Raw genomic sequence first — 19,295 nt, 5'->3', positions numbered from 1 at the left:
CGATTGGCTGACCTCGCTGTCATGTTTTTAAATACTCAAATATCATTGGCTATTTTCTCACACATCTAGAGGTAAAAGGCGTTTTTTAGATTGACAGAAATGGCAAATGTTTCTGCGTAAAGTGGTCGGACATTTAGGCTCAGCGCCCGCATCACTTCACAGAACAAAAACGCTTCTAATGATCCAATATGGCGACCGGTTTCTTGCGGATCTTTGTTAACCGGGGTGTGTTTGAGTTTTCATGGCAAGCTGGCATTTGATACGGTGACTATCCCAGCTGTGAGTCACGCAAAGTGATGTCATATATACTTCTGTGCTTGTTACGGGCGTTTCCCACATCCTCTGCACTGTGAACTGTGGGGATATATATCCCCTAAAGTGTTTTAATAACTGAAAACACACCGAGAGAGTATGCATGTACACACAACCTTAGTGTGGGCTCTTTGTGTGCGTTTGTGTGGCTCTTTCCTTCTTCCGTTTGTCAGAGTAGTTTGACTCTCAAGACACTCCTTAGGAATGTTGCGCATGCCCTGCTTTCTACGGCCGAGTACAGACACGACACAAAGGGAAAAAAGAAAGACAAGGCATTGAGAAAGACAGATGTGAAGAAGGAAAGAACTGAAGCAATGCAGGAAGAACTTTATAAAGACATACCTCAAAGATTTAATGGAATGTTAAAAGAAATGGGAGTAAATCTGAGAAAAGACTGGGATGCAAAGCAGTGCACGTTATTACAAATAGTATATGTATGTATATACATGCAGATTTCATTTGTATTATTATTCAGCGGTTCACTATTAGAACTTTCAACAAATAGACTAAGTGGAAAATCACAACTGCATTCTGTACATGCAGGGGGAGAAATGAAGAACAGCTTCTTCAACCTCTCTGTACTTCATCAACCATCCAGTGTTTTCATTGAAAAGTTCCGAGCCACACATTACAGCACAACCAAAAAGAGAAGGAAGTGGCAGCTAGTAACATAAACCAGCCCATGGAAAGTCTTAAACAGATGTTACAGAGGTTAGACATGTGATACACAAAACAATTGTTGCATGTTAGCGCACAGTTTTTCACTGGGCTGAACCACGAACTGTCATTGTTTAAATGAGGAACATCAAAATGTTTCCCACAAAATGTTGTTGAATTCCTACTCTCAAAAAGTTACGTAATCCTTGTTTTTTCAAAAAATCATGCTGTGACACAAAAATCCTCCCAGGTCAGAATGCATTCCTGTATTTTGCTGCATGGGGCCCCAGGGTTCCTCTCACACTCCCACACACCTCCAGAGACTGCCACTCAAAGCGCTGTTTTCTCTGTAATAATTATGTGCCTGTTAGGAGGGATTCTGTTTCCACATGTGCTCTTTGACAGCTGAACCAGATGTCTTCCTGGTTTGATTTTTACGTAAGCATTTTGGCCTTCAATCAATAGTGAACAGTGAAGCGTGCCAGGAAAAGAGAGGGGAGGGCAGAGAGGGAGACTATCGCTGACTGTAGCTCATCTCATAGTCATGTTAATCGCTCGGCCACCAGGACTTCCCAATTGCATCGTAAGTTTAGCTTAAGCCTGTTAGATGAAAACAAATGAACGAGTGAATTAATCGGGGTAGTTGATTGAAGTGCTGCACAGACCGGGTATGGAGTGCGGCCTTATAGCTGCAGACAATGTCAATGGCCTGTTGTATTTGAAACAACCGGCAAATACCTACGCTGGTTACGCCCCTCAACTTCTGGCCCAGACCGACAGGATCTATGGGATTATTTTGAATTTTTTGAGAATATTTTGGCTGCCGCAAAGTCCCTGTTTGTCTTGTGTTTCCTGCCCTGCCATCGAAGTAAACGCCCCGTCTCTGTCACATGAAACGTTTTAATAAACAAGAAATGACATGGGGCCCATGCTAAGGCAAATCACAAAACAGACTTCCCCTACCCTCATGTTATAGAGGACTCCAGGGCGGTGGCTGTAGACAGAACAATTAATGTGGAGACGTAACCCAGAAAGTCCCTTTGGGCCGAAAGGTTGACATTTTTAAAGAGAGAACAGGAAAACAGCATCAGCACCTTGGACAGAGACACATCACTATTCCCATTTAGCTGAGCCTTTGCATTTTGTGTTCAGCCAAGTCTTCCCCCGGGCTCAATGCACAATTCCTGAAACCTAGTTTTATTAAAAGGGAAATACTGTGTGAGAAGTGGTTTCCGTTTTAATAGGAATAACAGAGAAACCCCTCTTAGGTTACACCTGGAAACAATCACGTTGGCTCACATGACTCTCCAGGCCTCCTTCAGTCAAAGGGCCTGCCCGCAGGTCTTAGTGTATTGCAAACTTATTTCACCTGGTGGTGCTATTGCGTCGTGAATAAACTGTTAAATACTTTAAGACTTTTATTAATCAAGTTTGTTTTTGGTCCCCGTGTTCTCAGTTTAGGAGTCAGGTTATATGACAACAGGAAACTAGCTTCAAAACCTTACTGGTGATACAACAAGCCTATGGCAGTTTAAATTTCTTGCAACATCTTTACTTACTTTATTTATAACGTAAACTCAAGGTACTGTATGTTTTTCAAGCGGGTTGTAATTTAGAGAGAGAAGATGCAGCGTTTTTCAAGCAATGCTCTTGAGAAAACTTTTACAATCATATACATCATGTAGAATAAACCATTACCCTAGTGGTTTTGGAGAGATTTGAGATTTTAAATGATTGTAGAGTCGTATAGTTTGCCAGCAACATCAAAGGGTTGTCAGAATGTTTTAAGAATCATTAAAAATCAGTAGACATAGTCAGAGGAACCTTTACACTTTGCTCAAGACGGCCGTAGAAAAAATATACGGTTTCATACAACTAAACTTCATTTCCCATGATCCTTTCTTTCACGCCGCAGTGATGTGGGGCGTGGTACGTGAACGTGTGTGTGTGTGTGTGTGTGTGTGTGTGTGTGTGTGTGTGTGTGTGTGTGTGTGTGTGTGTGTGTGTGTGTGTGCGGGTTTGCGTACAGTAGGGGAGCTCCTTTTCTCCGCACAGACGGAGAGCCGCAAGCGCACCTCGGAGCATCGGTGAGCGGCGGACAGCGGGATGCGGCACGGCGGCGTGTAGCGGATCTACCAACACCAAACCAGTGGACCTCAATATATATTTTTATCGTCGATATTGATGGATTTTTCTTTTTTTTTCCCCTCACCGAGTGAGTCAGACGTGGATCTGCAATGAAGCGTCGATCCAATGCGTGAGAGCTGCTGACTGTCTGTGCATCCGTGAGCTAATATCCCAGACAATAAGCACAGGGAATTATCCATTAGGCGCAGTGGCATGTTTTATGAATTATGTCGGTGGTTAGAGGAGTATGTGTTATTTAATGCTTCGTCTATTTTATTCATGATATGACCCAGAACCATCCTGCATTTGTCATTAATGATTTTGATATTGAAAAATCAATTGATTCACAATTCACAGGCAGACAGGCTAATTAAAGGCACCATTGCACCGCAGCGTGTCCTATTTTTTGTTTTTTTTGCAAACAGAAGCCAGACATGTCAAAAAATAAGAGCAGCGAGTCAGTCAAGGTGGTAGTTCGATGTCGTCCTTTGAACCGGAAGGAGGAGTCCCACGGGCCTGCGGGGGGCATCGTGCAAATGGACGTGCGGCTCGGACAGGTGATCCTCAGAAACCCTCGAGCGCCAGCCAGCGAGCCCCAGAAAACATTCACCTTCGACGCGGTTTACGATGGAAACTCCAAACAGGGAGACCTGTACGACGAGAGCGTGCGCCCGCTGATAGATTCGGTGCTTGCAGGGTTCAATGGCACCATATTTGCGTACGGACAAACAGGAACCGGGAAGACGTACACCATGCAGGGGGCGTGGATGGACCCGGAGAAACGAGGCGTGATCCCCAACGCTTTCGACCACATCTTCACACACATATCCCGCTCGCAGTCCGACAAGCAGTACCTGGTGCGGGCGTCCTACCTCGAGATCTACCTGGAGGAGGTTCTGGATCTCCTCGATCCCAACCACGGCACCGCCAGAGCCCTGGAGCTCCGGGAGAGCCCGGAGTCCGGGGTGTACGTGCGTGACCTCACATCGTGCGTCTGCAAGAGCATCAAGGAGATCGAGGAGGTGATGAACGTGGGCAACCAGGCGAGGGCGGTGGGGGCCACGGACATGAACGAGCACTCGTCTCGGTCCCACGCCTTGTTCCTGATCACAGTGGAGTGCAGCCAGCCCGGACCCGACGGGAGGAAACACATCCGGGTCGGCCGACTCAATCTGGTGGATCTGGCTGGCAGCGAGCGCCAAGCCAAGACGGGCGTCCAGGGAGAGCGCCTGAAGGAGGCCGCCAAGATCAACCTCTCCTTGTCGGCGCTGGGGAACGTGATCTCAGCTCTGGCGGACGGGCGCAGCGGCCACGTGCCGTACCGGGACTCCAAACTCACCCGGCTGCTGCAGGACTCTTTGGGCGGGAATGCAAAGACCGTCATGGTCGCCACCTTGGGCCCGGCCCCCCAGCACTACGACGAGACCCTCACCACCCTCCGCTACGCCAACCGGGCCAAGAACATCCAGAACCAACCCAGAGTCAACGAGGACCCCAAGGATGCTCTCCTGCGCGAGTTCCAGATGGAGATTGCTCGCCTCAGGGCCCAGCTCCACCACAGGAAGTGGAGGAGCAAACAGAAGAAGGAGCAGGTGGACGGCGACGGCTGGGAGAGAGACGGCGATGAAGAGTCTGAGGGTGAGGAGGATGAGGAGGAAGGGGTTGAGAAGGAGGCGGAGGAGTACGTGAAGATGGAGGAGCAGCGGTTGGAGAGGGAAAAACAGGACATCAGAGAAGATCAATTCATGTTGGCGGATGAGAAGCAGAGGCTCCTGGGAGAGAAGGAGAGGATGATGGGAGTTCTGCGGAAGGAGCAAGAAGCCACCGAGCAACTGACCGCCAAGTACAAGGTGAGAGAAATTTAAACATGCACAGGGGTACGTTTCCTAAAAACACAGAATATGGAAAAACAACAAACAAGACCCATAATGCTCTGCTCATGTTTTAAATGGGAGCCACTCATGGTTTCATATTTCTCCCGCATTCTCTCTTTTACACACACACACACACACACACACACACACACACACACACACACACACACACACACACACACACACACACACAATAACCAGGCCAAATCAGATTATGGACATCCTTGGGATTATCTATATAAGTGTGATAATCTGATGAGCTGTTATTAAGGGACATTACAACACAAACAGCTTCATTTCCGGTTACATCTCAGTGTGTGTGTGTGCAAGGAAATGAGGTTTTAGTAAAGAATAAACTTTGATTAGGTTTTGATTAAGCTTTGAGACTTGAAAACTACACAATTGTCTAAGTAAATACAGCAGACGCTGTAATATTCTAACTTTATTTCCTTAGTATGAATCCAGCACTTTCACGACTAATTACTTACATTGGTATGATTTTATATGGTTCACATTCCCTCTTGTTGAATATCTCTTTTCTCCATTTACATAACGCTCAGTAAAGCCAAATAATCCAAAAAGCCTCACTTGCCTCGCTCTGTGGCCATTGTCTGCAAAATATATATATTTTTAAACTAATCTCTACATAACAGTCTAGTCTGGTAAATCATTAACTCCATTTGTCTACAAAGAGATAATGCAACTGACTCCTGCACCAGTGGTTCAAATAACTGGCAATATGTATTTTGGAATCTGCTTCTCATTCCACACGGTCTGGTCGGATGTCTCGCACGTCCATACAGGAACTGGTGACCATTGTAGCTTGAAATGTCAATTCCCTCTTTTGCCATAAACACTAGTGCACACACATGACACACAGAGTGAGTCATGAATGACTCACTCTGATTCACGGGCCCATCCAGTCAATATGTCATCCACGGAGAATGACTGGGTGACGGCAGTCCATACTGATGTAGCTGCAGCCTGGGTCATCCGACACGAGGAACTAGATCAGCTCACCCAGCTGCAGAGGCACAATTGTGCCAAAATGAAAGGAGGAAAAATTGATCTTCAGCGGGGACAATGGAAGAGCAGGTTGAGGTTGTATCCCTGCTAGTCTCCTCCTTTTCCGTTGATTTGTTGATACTCTGTGCATGTGCTCTCACTTTGCTCTCACGGACCAGAATGCCGGGGTAATATACAGTTTGTATTTTACAGTGTAGAAAGGTTAAAAAGTAAAAGCTGACATTCATTTCTTAACACACTATAGAAAATAAGTTTCAATTGTGAAGTAACAGTAAACAATATAGTGCTTAACTGTGGAGTTTGACTGTTTTGAGGTTTTTGTGGACAGGATATTACGACCGTCTAAAATTCCTTAAATTGGCAAGAAATTTTGGGGTTGATGCAATATAGTAAGCTTAAGCTGTGTTAACACGCTCTAGTTTTTGCGTCATGTTTAATGTTACTCTTTTTCATTCTGAGTGAAGGTATTAGGGTCTGTGAAATCCCTGTGAGACACGGCTAATGTTTGTCCTGAAGCGATGCCCTTCACGCTGAGTGCTTCTGTGTACGTTGGTGCATCTCGTATTTCCTCCCATCACGCTGTCCTCTTTAAAGTGTCTCGGTGGCACATGTATTTTATGCTTAATCATGCGAAATCTTTTTGTGATCACGCTGCACAGTTTCGAGGGCCTTTGTCGCTGCGTTTTTGTTTACTTGCAACTGTTTCTGTCAGCGCTGAGATTCAGCAAAAGCACCACCCCCCACACACACACACACACCATCCCCCTCCCCTGCCCCCACCCTCCACGAGGAAGACGATAAACGACAACTGGCATTTCCTGCCTTTGATTCATCAGAAGGAAAACCAGCATATGGCCAAAGGAATATTTTTGTTTAGTCTAAGAGGCAAATTTAGTGATTTTATGTAGGTTTCTTATTGTCAACAAATCCCATAAATACACTCATCAATGTTGTCAAAAAGGAATACTATTGCATGGGACATTGTGGGCCTTCATTTCCACAAACACAGTATTTATTTTGAATTATCCCACACAGCTGAATTAGATGGAAACTATGGAAAATTTTAGAACCTAGTTAGCTAGTTACCTATAATTAAATATTAGAATATATATTTGTGAGTCGTTTTGTTCAAAGGTTGTTCACAGTAGGAACAAATGGGCTTGAAAGAAGATTATCCAGCTCAAATTACCGAGATGATTGACATCAGGCTATCTCGGTTCCTCGAAGGCGGATCGGCGCTCAAAAAGTCTTGTTAGTTTGAACCAGATGTCAATCATCAGGATAATTGCGCGTGCGCGTCCTACATTAGAAGGCGGGAGAGTCGATCACCGAAAAAAGGCTTTTTAACAGTTTAACGGCAAACAAACTTAAAGGAAGAGCGTCTTTTTTTCTCCGCTGACGAGAAGCAAATGATCATGAACACGTATGAGGAGACAATGTGTGAATTGAAATCATTTCTGTGGGATGAATTGAACGTATTATACATATTTTACGTTGTTCATTCTGTACGTCCATCGCAGTCTGTCCGTCCCAGAGAGGATCATCCTGTGTCTCTCTAAAGGTTTCTTCCCTTTATTCTCCCCATCGAATACTTTTTCATTGTTTGGGGAGTTTTTCCGTGCCGATGTGAGGGTTTCTGGACAGAGGATGTCACATGTGTACAGACTGTAAAGCCCTCTGAGGCAAATGTGGGATATTGTGCGATATAAAATAAAACAAAAAGAATTATATTATCATGGCAACAGCTGACACCGCCCCCCTGCGAGGCTACAAGCCCGACAAAGAATCGCACAAGTTAACGTTAAATGCGTGAGTGTTGTATGTATGTATGTATGTATGTATGTATGTATGTATGTATGTATGTATGTATGTATAGGCCCAGACCAAATCACGTGAAAACGTAAAAGTATTTAATGGACTAAAAAAGGTTGGAAAACAATGTCTGGAACGCTACCAAGCCAGGGACATAAAAAAACGACCTCAAAATAGCCAGAAAAAGTGCACCATGACTGAAACATGTAGTCGAGGATTAGATATATAACTCGAATATGTCTATCCTACGGTTTCAACAAGTGTTTTCTTTCTTTTGCCATTGGAGGAGGGGCTTCTGCATCCTGCAAGCTGAAATACAGCCAGAATGCATGGACAGCAACAATGAGAGTAATTCAGACAAACTCAACAGGCATGTCTGCACATACATACTGTCTGCGTACATATCAGCTTTCCACACTGCATAGCAGACGACCATTTCAGCCTGCTGAATGTCTTCTAAACACACACACGTACATGCATGACATCATGGCTAAAATGACTGTTTCCTGTTTATGAAGCTGACTTCCTGTGTAATTAGTGAAGGGAAAAGTCTGTACAGGGAGGAAGGCTGTGTGTGTGTGTGTGTGTGTGTGTGTGTGTGTGTTTGTGTGTGTATTTGCTAATGAACAAGAAGAGCTCATCATTGCATCTATCTTTCAGCATGGAAGTCACAATCACTGAATTATGGATGAATCAACTGTGTGCGTTTGCATGTGTGTGTGTTCATGAACTAAGTATCCAGTCATTTGATCAGTGGAGAAAGCAGAACCATATTATAAATAATATGAGGAGACAAACAGTAAACAGTGAAAATAAAATGTCCTAATATTCATCTTATGAGAAGATGACGGAGGAGGGATGTAATGTTGCTTATTTGCACTGTTGCGTTTTAGAAACACTGCCTCTTAAAATGAAGTCCTTTGAATCATCATCAGAAATATTGACCTAAAAATAGTACACCAGCCATAAATAACAATAATAAGTCATATGACAAAGGATATTTTTCATTCTGCATCTTCAGATGCATCTGGTCTTGTGGTTCATTAGGGCTTGAAGGAGATCGCTGACAGTGAGCTAATGGTAGAAAGATTCCAGGCTTTAAGTTGTGGCTCCTGAAGTGGTTTTTGCATTGACTAGTGATGATGAAACAGAATGAAACAGATTCTAAAAGATAACCTGACATTTGTCTGTCTTTCAGGCTCAGTAGTGTCTTCTTACACCCCCCCCCCTCTCCCCCTCCCCTCTCTCCTGCTTCCATGTCTCCGTCTCTGCAGCATGCTGCCCGTCTCTCTGCTGCACACACCGGAGCCGTCGTCACATTATATTTATAACCCGGTTGCTCCCTGCAGGCCCCTGGCCTCACTGTGATTGGCTGGCTGATGCGGTTGAGTCGGCTCAATGAGCAACACTTGCCATCACTTTTCCCACCACGAAATGGATTAGTCACCAACAAAAGAGGTTGAGCCCGTATTTTATACACAGAGCATCCATATGTCCACATGCTCACAAATACACACTCACAAGCTTCAGGAAAAGCAGTTACTATCACTTCTGTCTGCAGTCAACAGCCTAATGGCTCCTTTCACAAAACATAAAACCAGACGAATGTACTGCACACTGGAGTGAAAAACATTTTTTTCAATTTATTAAAATAGCTCTGAATTTACAGAGATTACTTCTGCGGTGGAGTCGACGATGGTCATCTCCTTATTGAAGATTGGCTCTCGGATAGAGAGAGATAAATAGACCCTGACCACCAATCACCCTTTTTAACTCCTTCAAAAACACATTGATGTTTTTGTAAAAACCAAAAAATCAAAGAAGCAACACAATGCTGTTCAATGGACGCAGTCAAAGTTAAACGAGGTGGACATTGTGTGTTTTGATAACTGGTTTTACCTCAAACTACGTGTTTTACACCAATCTACCTTCCTGCAATGCTGCTGTATATTGCAGACCTTATGGATCGATTTAGAATAAGTTCAGACTTTTACCACAGTAGTCTCAGCTGAAACAACTCTTTTATCCCAGGCATGTATTCTAGCATTACTAAAAGGAGCTCACACAGCCAAGCAATCAATTAATTAATATCAGGTGTTGTGAACTGCTGGTCAAACAACAAACCATAACGCAGAAATTCAGCCCAATCTAAAATCTACCGGGCATGATTCTGGTTAATGAAGCCCCCCGGTTCTACCATTGTTGTTGTCGGAGAGCTTCCTGCACAAGTCTGGTCACCCCCAGACTGTCAAAAAGTCACGCTAGGGCAGCGGCCTTCCAAAGGCCTCCTTTAACGTCGACGGGCTGCTGACTCCAATGCAAACTCCTCCGTGTAATAACCATGGCAACGGATGTAGGGTTGATGAATGGTCCAGTGTTTGTGTCCCATGTGAATCCAGAAGTTCTATCAGATCATGTTGCCTGCACAGAGGAGGAAATGATAGCGTTGCCACATGGTAGACCACGATGAGAGTTTAAATCTATAAATTGCACAGATAGACATTGTAAGATGTTTAATCTGCTTTATTGATCGAGCGAATGAGAAAGCAGGACTGAGTTGTGGAGACAGGAAGGTTTATAATGACATTAGAAAGAAACTGAATCTCTACTGTGACCTTAAGAGAGCATCAGACATCCTGACTGCTTCTCTTTGTGTGTGTGTGTGTGTGTGTGTGTGAGAGAGATACACAGAAACATCAATCGGCGTGGATGCCTGGCAACACAATAATGACTTGAATGAAAAGTGACTTGTCTCTCATTTGATGGAAGGTGATTTTTATCTTCATCTCAGTGACAGCTGCCTCACCTTAACGTTGAATACATGGTTCCTATTGCCTAATGTCTGTAGACAACATTTTAAGATCTAAATTGCCTCGTTGCATTGGTTGAAATTTAACAACTGGGTGTTTTTTTTGTAAAACTTAGCAGTTTAAATTCTACGTTATAGTTTGTATATTTATATGCATGGCATTCTTTAGAATATCGCTTTGTCATCCGATTTATAAATTGGGTGTAATGAGCAACGAGTTAATTGTATATTTTGCCAACTCCTCCATTTCAGAAAGGCCTGTTTGTAAAGGATTTGTATCCATCCAACCAAGGAGAAGGGACCCGGGATGCATGTGCAGGGAAAATCTGTGACATGAATATAAGCCCTTTAATGAAGCTGAAAGAGTATAACAAAACACAAAGAGCAGCAAACCAGGCAGCCTCACACACATGCACACAAAAGACAAAAGACAGCACAAAACAAAGATTCTTTCTGTAAAGACCTGCTGCAGATGCCTCCTCTCTGAAGGACTCCACTGTACTCTGTGCACGGGTCTGGGAGTGTGTTTTTGTGCGTGTATGTGCTAGTGATAAAGAATGTGTAGGCTGCACACAGTTGACACACACTGTCTTTTTGTATAAAGTCGTGAGACTGGAATGTGGCCGACACAAAATGGCAATGGCCCTGTTTGCCTTTCTTGGGTTCCTTTTTTCTCCCTTTCTTTAAAGTATATATATATTTTACATTTTCTTTCTCTTCGCTCCCTATTCTGTTTCTTGTCGCTGACATTTTAGATTTCTCTCATTCGCCACGCAGTGTGTGTGATCATGTGTTTGATTCATCTACAACATAGATTGCATCACTGTGACCTCAGGCTTTTAATCTCCCTCATAACCAAAATACATGAAATCCTAAGGATTCTTCGTCAGATAACACACACACATTTAATCAAATCTGCAGGTTAGTTTTTCACGTTAAAGGTAAAATTATAACTAGAAGTCAGGCAGAGCAAACATCACAAAGGCTACCCGATGTTTCAAACTTGTTGGTTTAATCTTAAGATCACACAACAATAATACCGGCCCACACGTGACTGATGATGGTGTTTTATGAAAGGTTCAAGGGATAAAAAATGTTATAATTCGTTAGTGCTAAATGTTGTGGCAATTGATCCCATATGTCAGAAAAAAACTGGTGGTGGTACTAGTTGAAAAGTCAAGAGATCCTCAAATTCCGTGTGAATCATCCTCTGAGGAACATGAATGTCTTCACAAAATCTTATGGCAATCCATCGTATGGCGGTCGTGATATCTCAGTCCGGACCAAAGTGTTAATCGGACACTTTTGAACGTGGCTCCTGTCTGATGTGCTACAAAGCATCGAGCCGAGCTCAGCTGGTTGTGGATGGTGTCATCGCGAATGTTAAGCTGCCCACTTCCAGCTCCGTCCGCCCCGTCAGCACAATATCCGCCCGACTGCAGCTCCTGCAGACATAAACCCTCGCACAGACTTAACTGTTATGAACTCAGCTTGACCTCAGGAGAGGCGCTCCGTCCATGTCTCTGGAAACTGTCGCCTAAATATAAGTTCAAGCTTTGTTTTTGGTCTTCTCAGGCGATGGAGAGCAAGCTGCTGGTCGGCGGGAAGAACATCATCGATCACACCAACGAGCAGCAGAAGATGCTGGAGGGGAAAAGGCACGAGATTGCTGAGCAGGTAAAACTGTGTGTTTGTACAAATGCATCATTCGTATTTTTCAAAATGGAGCTTTGATGTGGGGGTTTGCTTGTTTAACTCAATGATGCAACCGCAAACAGCAGAAAGGTGACATTGTGTTAAATGCTTTCAGACACGCAGCGAGAGGGAGATACAGCAGCAGATGTTGGTCCAGGACGAAGAGACAGTGGAGCTGAGGGAGACTTTCACTTCACTGCAACAGGAGGTGGAGGCCAAGACCAAGAAACTCAAGAAGGTTCCCAGATTCTTTATGTACATCTAAGAATGAAATTCTGAAGATGCTCATTTATACATGCAGCAAGTGCATACACATTTCTAAAATAAAAACAGACAGACACATTTCTCATGCACACACATATCCACCTTCTCTCTTGTTTTTCCCTAATGTCAGTATATCCCTCTTTACCCCTCTTTGACCCCTGCCCTGGATCCTAATGGCCCCCCCTGCCTTGGACACATGGTCCGTTCGGACACACACTTTATTCTCAGTACCTCAAGGTTTGTCCTGCCGTCCCCTCCTTCTTGCTGGACCCTTCGCCGTCGCTCCGTCACTCCCTATGGCCACTTTCTATCTCGGGCCTCCTCACGCTTCTCATGCTAACCTTCTCAATCTGTGTGCCGTCCCGTGTCAACCAGTATGGGAGCTGCTGGTAAATCCTTCAAATAACCCTCCCAACCGTATGAACCCGTCCCGCGGCTCAACTTGCTTCCCGATTCCAGAGCGACTAACCCCAAACAAACCGAAATGTGTGTGTGTATGTATCTGACAATGTGATAAATGATACGTCGATGATCTTTGCTGCCCTGGTTTCCCTAACATGTCCCATTTACCCTTCTGTCACTGCATGGGGCCGTTTCTTTAAAGAAAAGAAGGAGAATGAAGATTAGATTGACTCACATTCAGACTGAGGGGTTGCTTGATAAAATCATGGAGCTTTTCTAAAGCCCTCTTTGGACTTTAAAGGCCGTCTCCTGTTTGTTGACCATTAATAGCGCTGTGGATTTTAAGAACATCCACAAAACCTGCTGCTCTGAATAGATATCACAGTGAATCATAGAACATAAAAACAACTATTGCTCAGATATAATTTCCTTTGTAGTCATGAAGCAAGGTGACATTTACCATATTTTACAACTATACAAGCACACAACACCTTCCGCCCAGACAACAGGAACTGTGTAGTTCTGTGTGTTTGGACACACTCGAACCCGAGAAGACAGGAGTAACTCGGTCTCTTCTCGACACTCTTGTGTTATCCAGGAAAAGAAGACACCATCTCCTGCTTTAATCCAAACAAATTTGTCCAAATGGGTCTGTTTATGTGATGCAATCAAAAATGAAGACGGCCTCTTTTGGAACTAACATTTGCTGCTCTGGTTGGGTTTTGTGCCTCATTCACAGCAGAAAATTCTCTCGCACCCATCATTTGAGTTTGATGAAATGCGTCTTTTAATTTGAATTAAAATTGCTGGACATTGTAGTATTTTGAACTTCATCTGTCTCTTGGTGGCAATTGTTAGTCAAGCTACTTTAAAGATTTGAGAGACTTGTCGCTTTTGATGAATTCACATTTACGCCTTTCAATCTACCACCAAATATTGAGAGAAGTCTAAACCCAAAGAAAGCATCAGCCCAGACATCTTTTAATTCATCACAGATAACGTTCTGATCATGCCTTTGTGAACTGGATTCATTAGCATAGTCTACATTCCTGCTTTGTTTTAAAATATTCCAATTTTTATCATCAAATCCAATTTTTGAAATGCCAAAAAACAGGCTGCTAGCACACAAAGTGAGTGACGAGCTGCTTCTCGGGGGTTTCGATTCTTCCTCGAAGGTGAGTGTGAACGCTCATGAGCACAGCAGGAAAGAGGAGGAACGAGCCAGAGAGAGCGAGGGCTGCTGCTTCGCCGTGCTCCCATTGGATGCCATTTTCTCCAGACACCAGTGCCTCCAGTGCCGTTGCTACGGGCAACCGAGCCGCAGTTTGTCAGCGACTCTGCGCCGCACTCGGCGATGTCTCTCCTCCTCAGCCACTCCGTTTGTGTCTCTCCCTCCCTCCTTCTAGCTTTACGCCAAGCTCCAGTGCATCAAAGCGGAGATCCAGGACGTGAACGACGAGCACGTGAGGAGCCGACAGGAGCTGGAACAGACTCAGAACGAGCTCACCAGAGAGCTCAAGTTCAAGTGAGTCGAAAAAGAAAAGCGCAAAGGAGTCTGCAGAATCAGCAGATATTCCCGGATGGTTCAGCAAACACATCAGATAGAGATGTCATGGGTCCGTACACAGGCAGATGCTGACAGATGCTGAATTAAGGGATGAAAGTGCAAAACGTCAAATAGGATTTTGTGCAACATTCTGTTCAGTCAGTGCAAGAAACACATTTATGTCTCATTTATTAGCATTCTGTTTTTGCAGACATGACACAGTTTGCTTATACAAAGTACATTTTTAAAGTTAAAAAAAAACGTTCTAACCAGTTAAAACAAACCAAGGGAGAGAAAACTGGAAAGGAAAATATGTGTCTTCTTAGGCAATGCGCAATGATCCTTATCTACGTCTCACAAAAGTCTAAAAATTGACCTAGAAAAAGAAGAGTCATTAAATACAAGAAAAGAAAGCACATTATTAATTATTATTACAATTTAAATGCTGGGTCTTCTGCACATGCAGGTATCTGATCATAGAAAACTTCATCCCCCCAGAGGAGAAGAATAAGATCATGAACCGACTGACCTTTGACACCGAAGAGGATCAGTGGAAGTTTCAGCCCCTTGTTCCTGCTGAAAGGTCAGACGTTGAGATATTATTCCCATCGAATAATAAGTCCATCAGGTGGAAATGATGGACTCAAAAATGTGTTTAATTTCATTCTAGGTTCGAGACCTTTCGCTGTTCAGTGTGTCACAGTTTATCTCTTTTTCTCTGCTTTCTTTCCTGTTTTCCTTCACTACTAATAAAGCAAAATAACCCGTTCAAAAGTACTTTTGATGAGCTGTTGTGGCGTTATTCATGACTGGAAAGAAAGCTACGTCGTATTTATTTAATAGTAGATCACATTGATTTGGCATTGACCCCCCCGTCTTTTCCACTTCTCAGTAAATCCTTACAGATGAAGAAAAGGCCGGCGTCTGCAGTTGGTTACAAACGACCAATCAGCCAGTATGCCAGGGTTGCCATAGCGACGGGAGCTCACTCCAGATACAGGGTAGGCGTGTGTGTGTGTGTGTCTGTGCCTATCTATATTAATCTATCTATATTATTTACATTTATATGATGTGTATATATATATATATATATATATATATATATATATATATATATATATATATATATGATGACACGGTGAAGTCTGGCGAAAATAAAAGACAATCACTAGTACATAAGCAGCATGTTGGGAAGCAATAATCAATTATACAATATATTCATCATTGTAAATGTTGCAAGAAGAGGCGGCACAGAAACCGCTTGATCCCTCTTAATATTTAACCTGGACAGAAGGGATTAAAAAAAATTACTTTTGAACCCTGGCACTGAAGCTCGCAAAGCCCTGTGTACGATAGTGAGATTAGTCCTTAAAGAGATTTGCAGCCGGCTCACTTTGTGTATATACGTGTGTGTCCATGTGTGTGTCTGCAGGCTGAGAACATCATGTTTCTGGAGCTCGACATGACTCCTCCAAACTCCGCCTCACTGGATCGCTCGGCGGAGTCGGAGCAGAAACAAAGTCTCTCTCTGGACAACTCGCCCACAAAGGACCGAAGCGTCTGCAAGTCTCGCTCCTGGTGAGCCTGAATCCCGAACAACAACTATTTTATCTTCAACACTGCACTTTATTTATGTCATTTGAGAGATCTTTTTGTACAAACAATAGAACCAATATTATTCAATACTCATATATATGAATATTCACTATTCATCTTAATTCCACTGTTAATTATAATATCCCTTTATACAAATGAGGCCTCAGTGTGTGTTAAATTCTGCTTTTACTAGCCCGTATCTAACTAGTGTAAATGGTTTAGAGTCAATGCATCTCCAAATGGGATTATTCAGGATTAGCCACACCCTCTCTAGGCTGTCATAATCTGGTGGTTTATCTCTTATTTACTCAGAAGCCTGTGATATCAATACTGCTGAATAATCCTATTAACCTGTGTTCAAATTATACGCAAAGGCGGAAATTATACATTAACAATATTTAAAAATATCTAATTCCTGCTAATTTCTTTTTTTATGCAGGTGCCAGACTCCAAAATCCATCACATCCTCCTCTTCCAATGTCTCCCTGGCAGCACGTCACACTGCCACACCGATGACCGCGCAGTAAAGCTTTAACAGAGAGGGTTTCTTTTTTTAAATTCTTATTTATTCAATTTGTCCTTCTTTTTCTTCTTTCTGCTTTGGCCAGTGATCCTTTTAAACACCTCTTCAGCTGGGACACAAACGCAAACCTCCACCTCTTTCAGTCCAAAGAGGTGATAAACTAAAGTAGGAAGTGATCTACAGGAAGCTAAATGACCTGATGAACCTCAGAAACTCTATAAAACACAACTTCCTGCTGCTCTACGGATGTAAAATCGCTCCAGAACCCTTTCGTCCTTTGCATGAGCCTCGGATCATCCTTTTAAAGCAACTGGCTGCAGTGCTGTACTGCCTAGACTCTAGATGTGTGTATGTGTGTACAGGGTTGTATGATTTCCTCTTTGTGTGTGTAAATGTGATCGATGCAGATCTAAAAGCTCACAAACTGCTTGAATCCCCTGTAACATACCAGTGTACATATTTCATGTATGTGGTCTGTTTTTTGTGTAAAGGGGGAGTCAGCTGGATGAGAAATGATGGAACATATGATGTGAGCTGTTGTTGGTCAGACTGGGTGCCCTGAACCCTGAATGATGATCTTTATCAGTTGTGTCTCGTTATTCCTCATTGTGTCCTCCACTCCTTCTGATTGAAAAGCAAAGCCTTACAATAATCCCATTAAAATAAAAATGTTTCACTCACATCAGGTCAACAGGAAAAGGCCACCAAGACACTTCAACGACTGACGAAAATATCCGTCTTTTAGATATGAGCTTTATTCAACAATTGAATTACCTTAGTAACGACACTAGGTGGAAACAATAGTTTGATAACATCTCAAGGTCTGCCTACTTGCTTTTTCCTGAACTAGATTAGATCTATTCAATGAATGGATTTTTTGTTGTTGTTAAAACACGTCTAATTATATACCCTAAGTCACCAGATAACGCACAAGTTAAACAAACTCAAACCTACTTACCAAAAAAAGCAAACTAAAGCAGGACTGAGATTTAAATAAAGACAACCTCTGTCCTCCAGGTGTAAAAAAATCAGTGGAAAAGCAAACACCTTTTCCTCTGAATGCTAATAGAGACTCAGGTACGGCAGTTTTGCATAAAGCGTCACACCTTCTCTAAGATCGCCTGGTTTGCTGTTCAGTCAGCAGTCGGCTGTGTACAGTTTAGTGTCACTGGGTTCTTTACTTGCTGGAGGTCAAGCGCAGGCAGTCGGGGTCAGTCAGACTAATTATCACTGTATTATTAATGCCAGAGATCCTGTTGCTGCTGAAATCCCTGATAGATGTGAGGGAGCACAACGCATTCACTCACCAGTGTAAAGAAAGAAAGGTCAGATTTCTTTTTTAACCATTTTTTTCTACAGAACTTGATACGTGACATTTCTTGATTCCTAATTTGCGGAATGTTTGACGAACCAAATCTACAACCATATCCTCTGAGGGTGTATCAGAAACATGTGCTTGTGGAAATTCACAGAATTGTATTGAGATGTCTGTGACAGAGCATTTTAGAGGCCTGTGACATTTACTGCAAATAGCTGGTTCCGTGACAGAAAAGGGGATGAATACTAACTAATGATTGATTGAGAAAATTAAATATAATAATAATTAATTGGAAAAATGTCTCAAACATTTGCAGATGCACAGTGAGGATTTTATATGTTCAGGCATCGGACCCAGTCTGTGTCTGAGGCTTTATGAAAATGTGTCTAATGGAAGTTAAAACATTTGATGAAGAGTCACCACAAATGGAAGTGATTCCAGTGAGTTGGTGCACAGTATCTATATGAAAGAATTTATTGTACGTTCAGACATTTCGGGGTGCTGTTCTTCAGAGAAAGCCATTGCGATACTAATATTCAAGCCAGAAATAAAGAATGAAATGAAAATATCTACTTGAAATGTTTACCTGCTATTTATTTGGCCAGTGTGTAACACAGCACCTGCCTCAAAATACGTATTCTAGACATATTTGGGGAGACAGTGATATAAGGATGAACAAGATTTGCCTAATATTATTAACAAAACAAACAGTCATTCCAGGCTGTTGTCTAATCAATGTTGCCTCTACACGTGGATCATTTATAAACATCTGTTCCGGTTAGTCAGTGGAACCATTCATGTGCAGGGCTGTAAAACGTTGTATAAATGTGTCTGTGTAAAGGCTGTTGGGGAGGAGGGAGGATGCCAATGGAAGAGGGGGGGAGGGACGGATGGATGGATGCTGGTATCCAAAGACAATCAGGAAGGGACTGTGGAGGCGGTGGATACTCTAGCCTGTTTCCATGGTAACCTGCCAGTGAAGGATGTTGGGACGGGGAATGGATTGGGGGCTGGGGGGGGTTATGTGTCTATGTGTATGTAACATGGTGGTCCAGTGGAGCTGAGCTCATCTCCGGCTGACAAAAAAATAAAAAAATAAAATAAAAGGCAGTTTAATCATTTTTAGATATCTGTAAATGAATGGCAACACATTTTTATCAAGAGCACAGATATTTAGTTACATTTTGTTTGGTGGGATTCATTCAAGCTTCCTTGGAGCAGAAGCCTCACTCCTATGCACCGAAAAACATGCAACATTTATGATGCTATCCAAAATACACACAACCAAAACATCCTGTAACTATGACACTGTGCAACACACCAGCAAGCTCCCG

General features: G+C 43.0%; 1 protein-coding gene across 3 annotated transcripts; it reads left to right on the top strand.

Annotated features, from left to right (window-relative positions):
• The first annotated feature begins 2,884 nt into the window (after positions 1-2,884).
• kif3ca (kinesin family member 3Ca) lies at positions 2,885-18,533 on the top strand. 3 transcript variants are annotated; one of them, XM_040160273.2, is made up of 8 exons: positions 2,885-4,946; positions 12,193-12,294; positions 12,428-12,550; positions 14,385-14,503; positions 14,991-15,107; positions 15,417-15,525; positions 15,957-16,102; positions 16,560-18,533. In XM_040160273.2, exons 1-8 carry the CDS (start codon positions 3,531-3,533, stop codon positions 16,645-16,647), a joined length of 2,220 nt encoding a protein of 739 aa, XP_040016207.1. In that variant the 5' UTR covers positions 2,885-3,530; the 3' UTR covers positions 16,648-18,533. The 3 variants fall into 3 exon arrangements, 1 of the variants encoding a protein (XP_040016207.1); XR_013453336.1 differs by having other exon boundaries at positions 2,916-4,946; positions 12,805-14,503; XR_013453337.1 differs by having other exon boundaries at positions 2,916-4,946; positions 15,023-15,107; positions 16,560-16,764.
• The last annotated feature ends 762 nt before the right edge of the window (positions 18,534-19,295 follow it).

The sequence above is a fragment of the Gasterosteus aculeatus genome, chromosome 18, assembly GCF_964276395.1.
Source record: "Gasterosteus aculeatus chromosome 18, fGasAcu3.hap1.1, whole genome shotgun sequence".
NCBI lineage: Eukaryota > Metazoa > Chordata > Actinopteri > Perciformes > Gasterosteidae > Gasterosteus > Gasterosteus aculeatus.
This window is presented reverse-complemented; position numbering and strand designations above follow the sequence as displayed.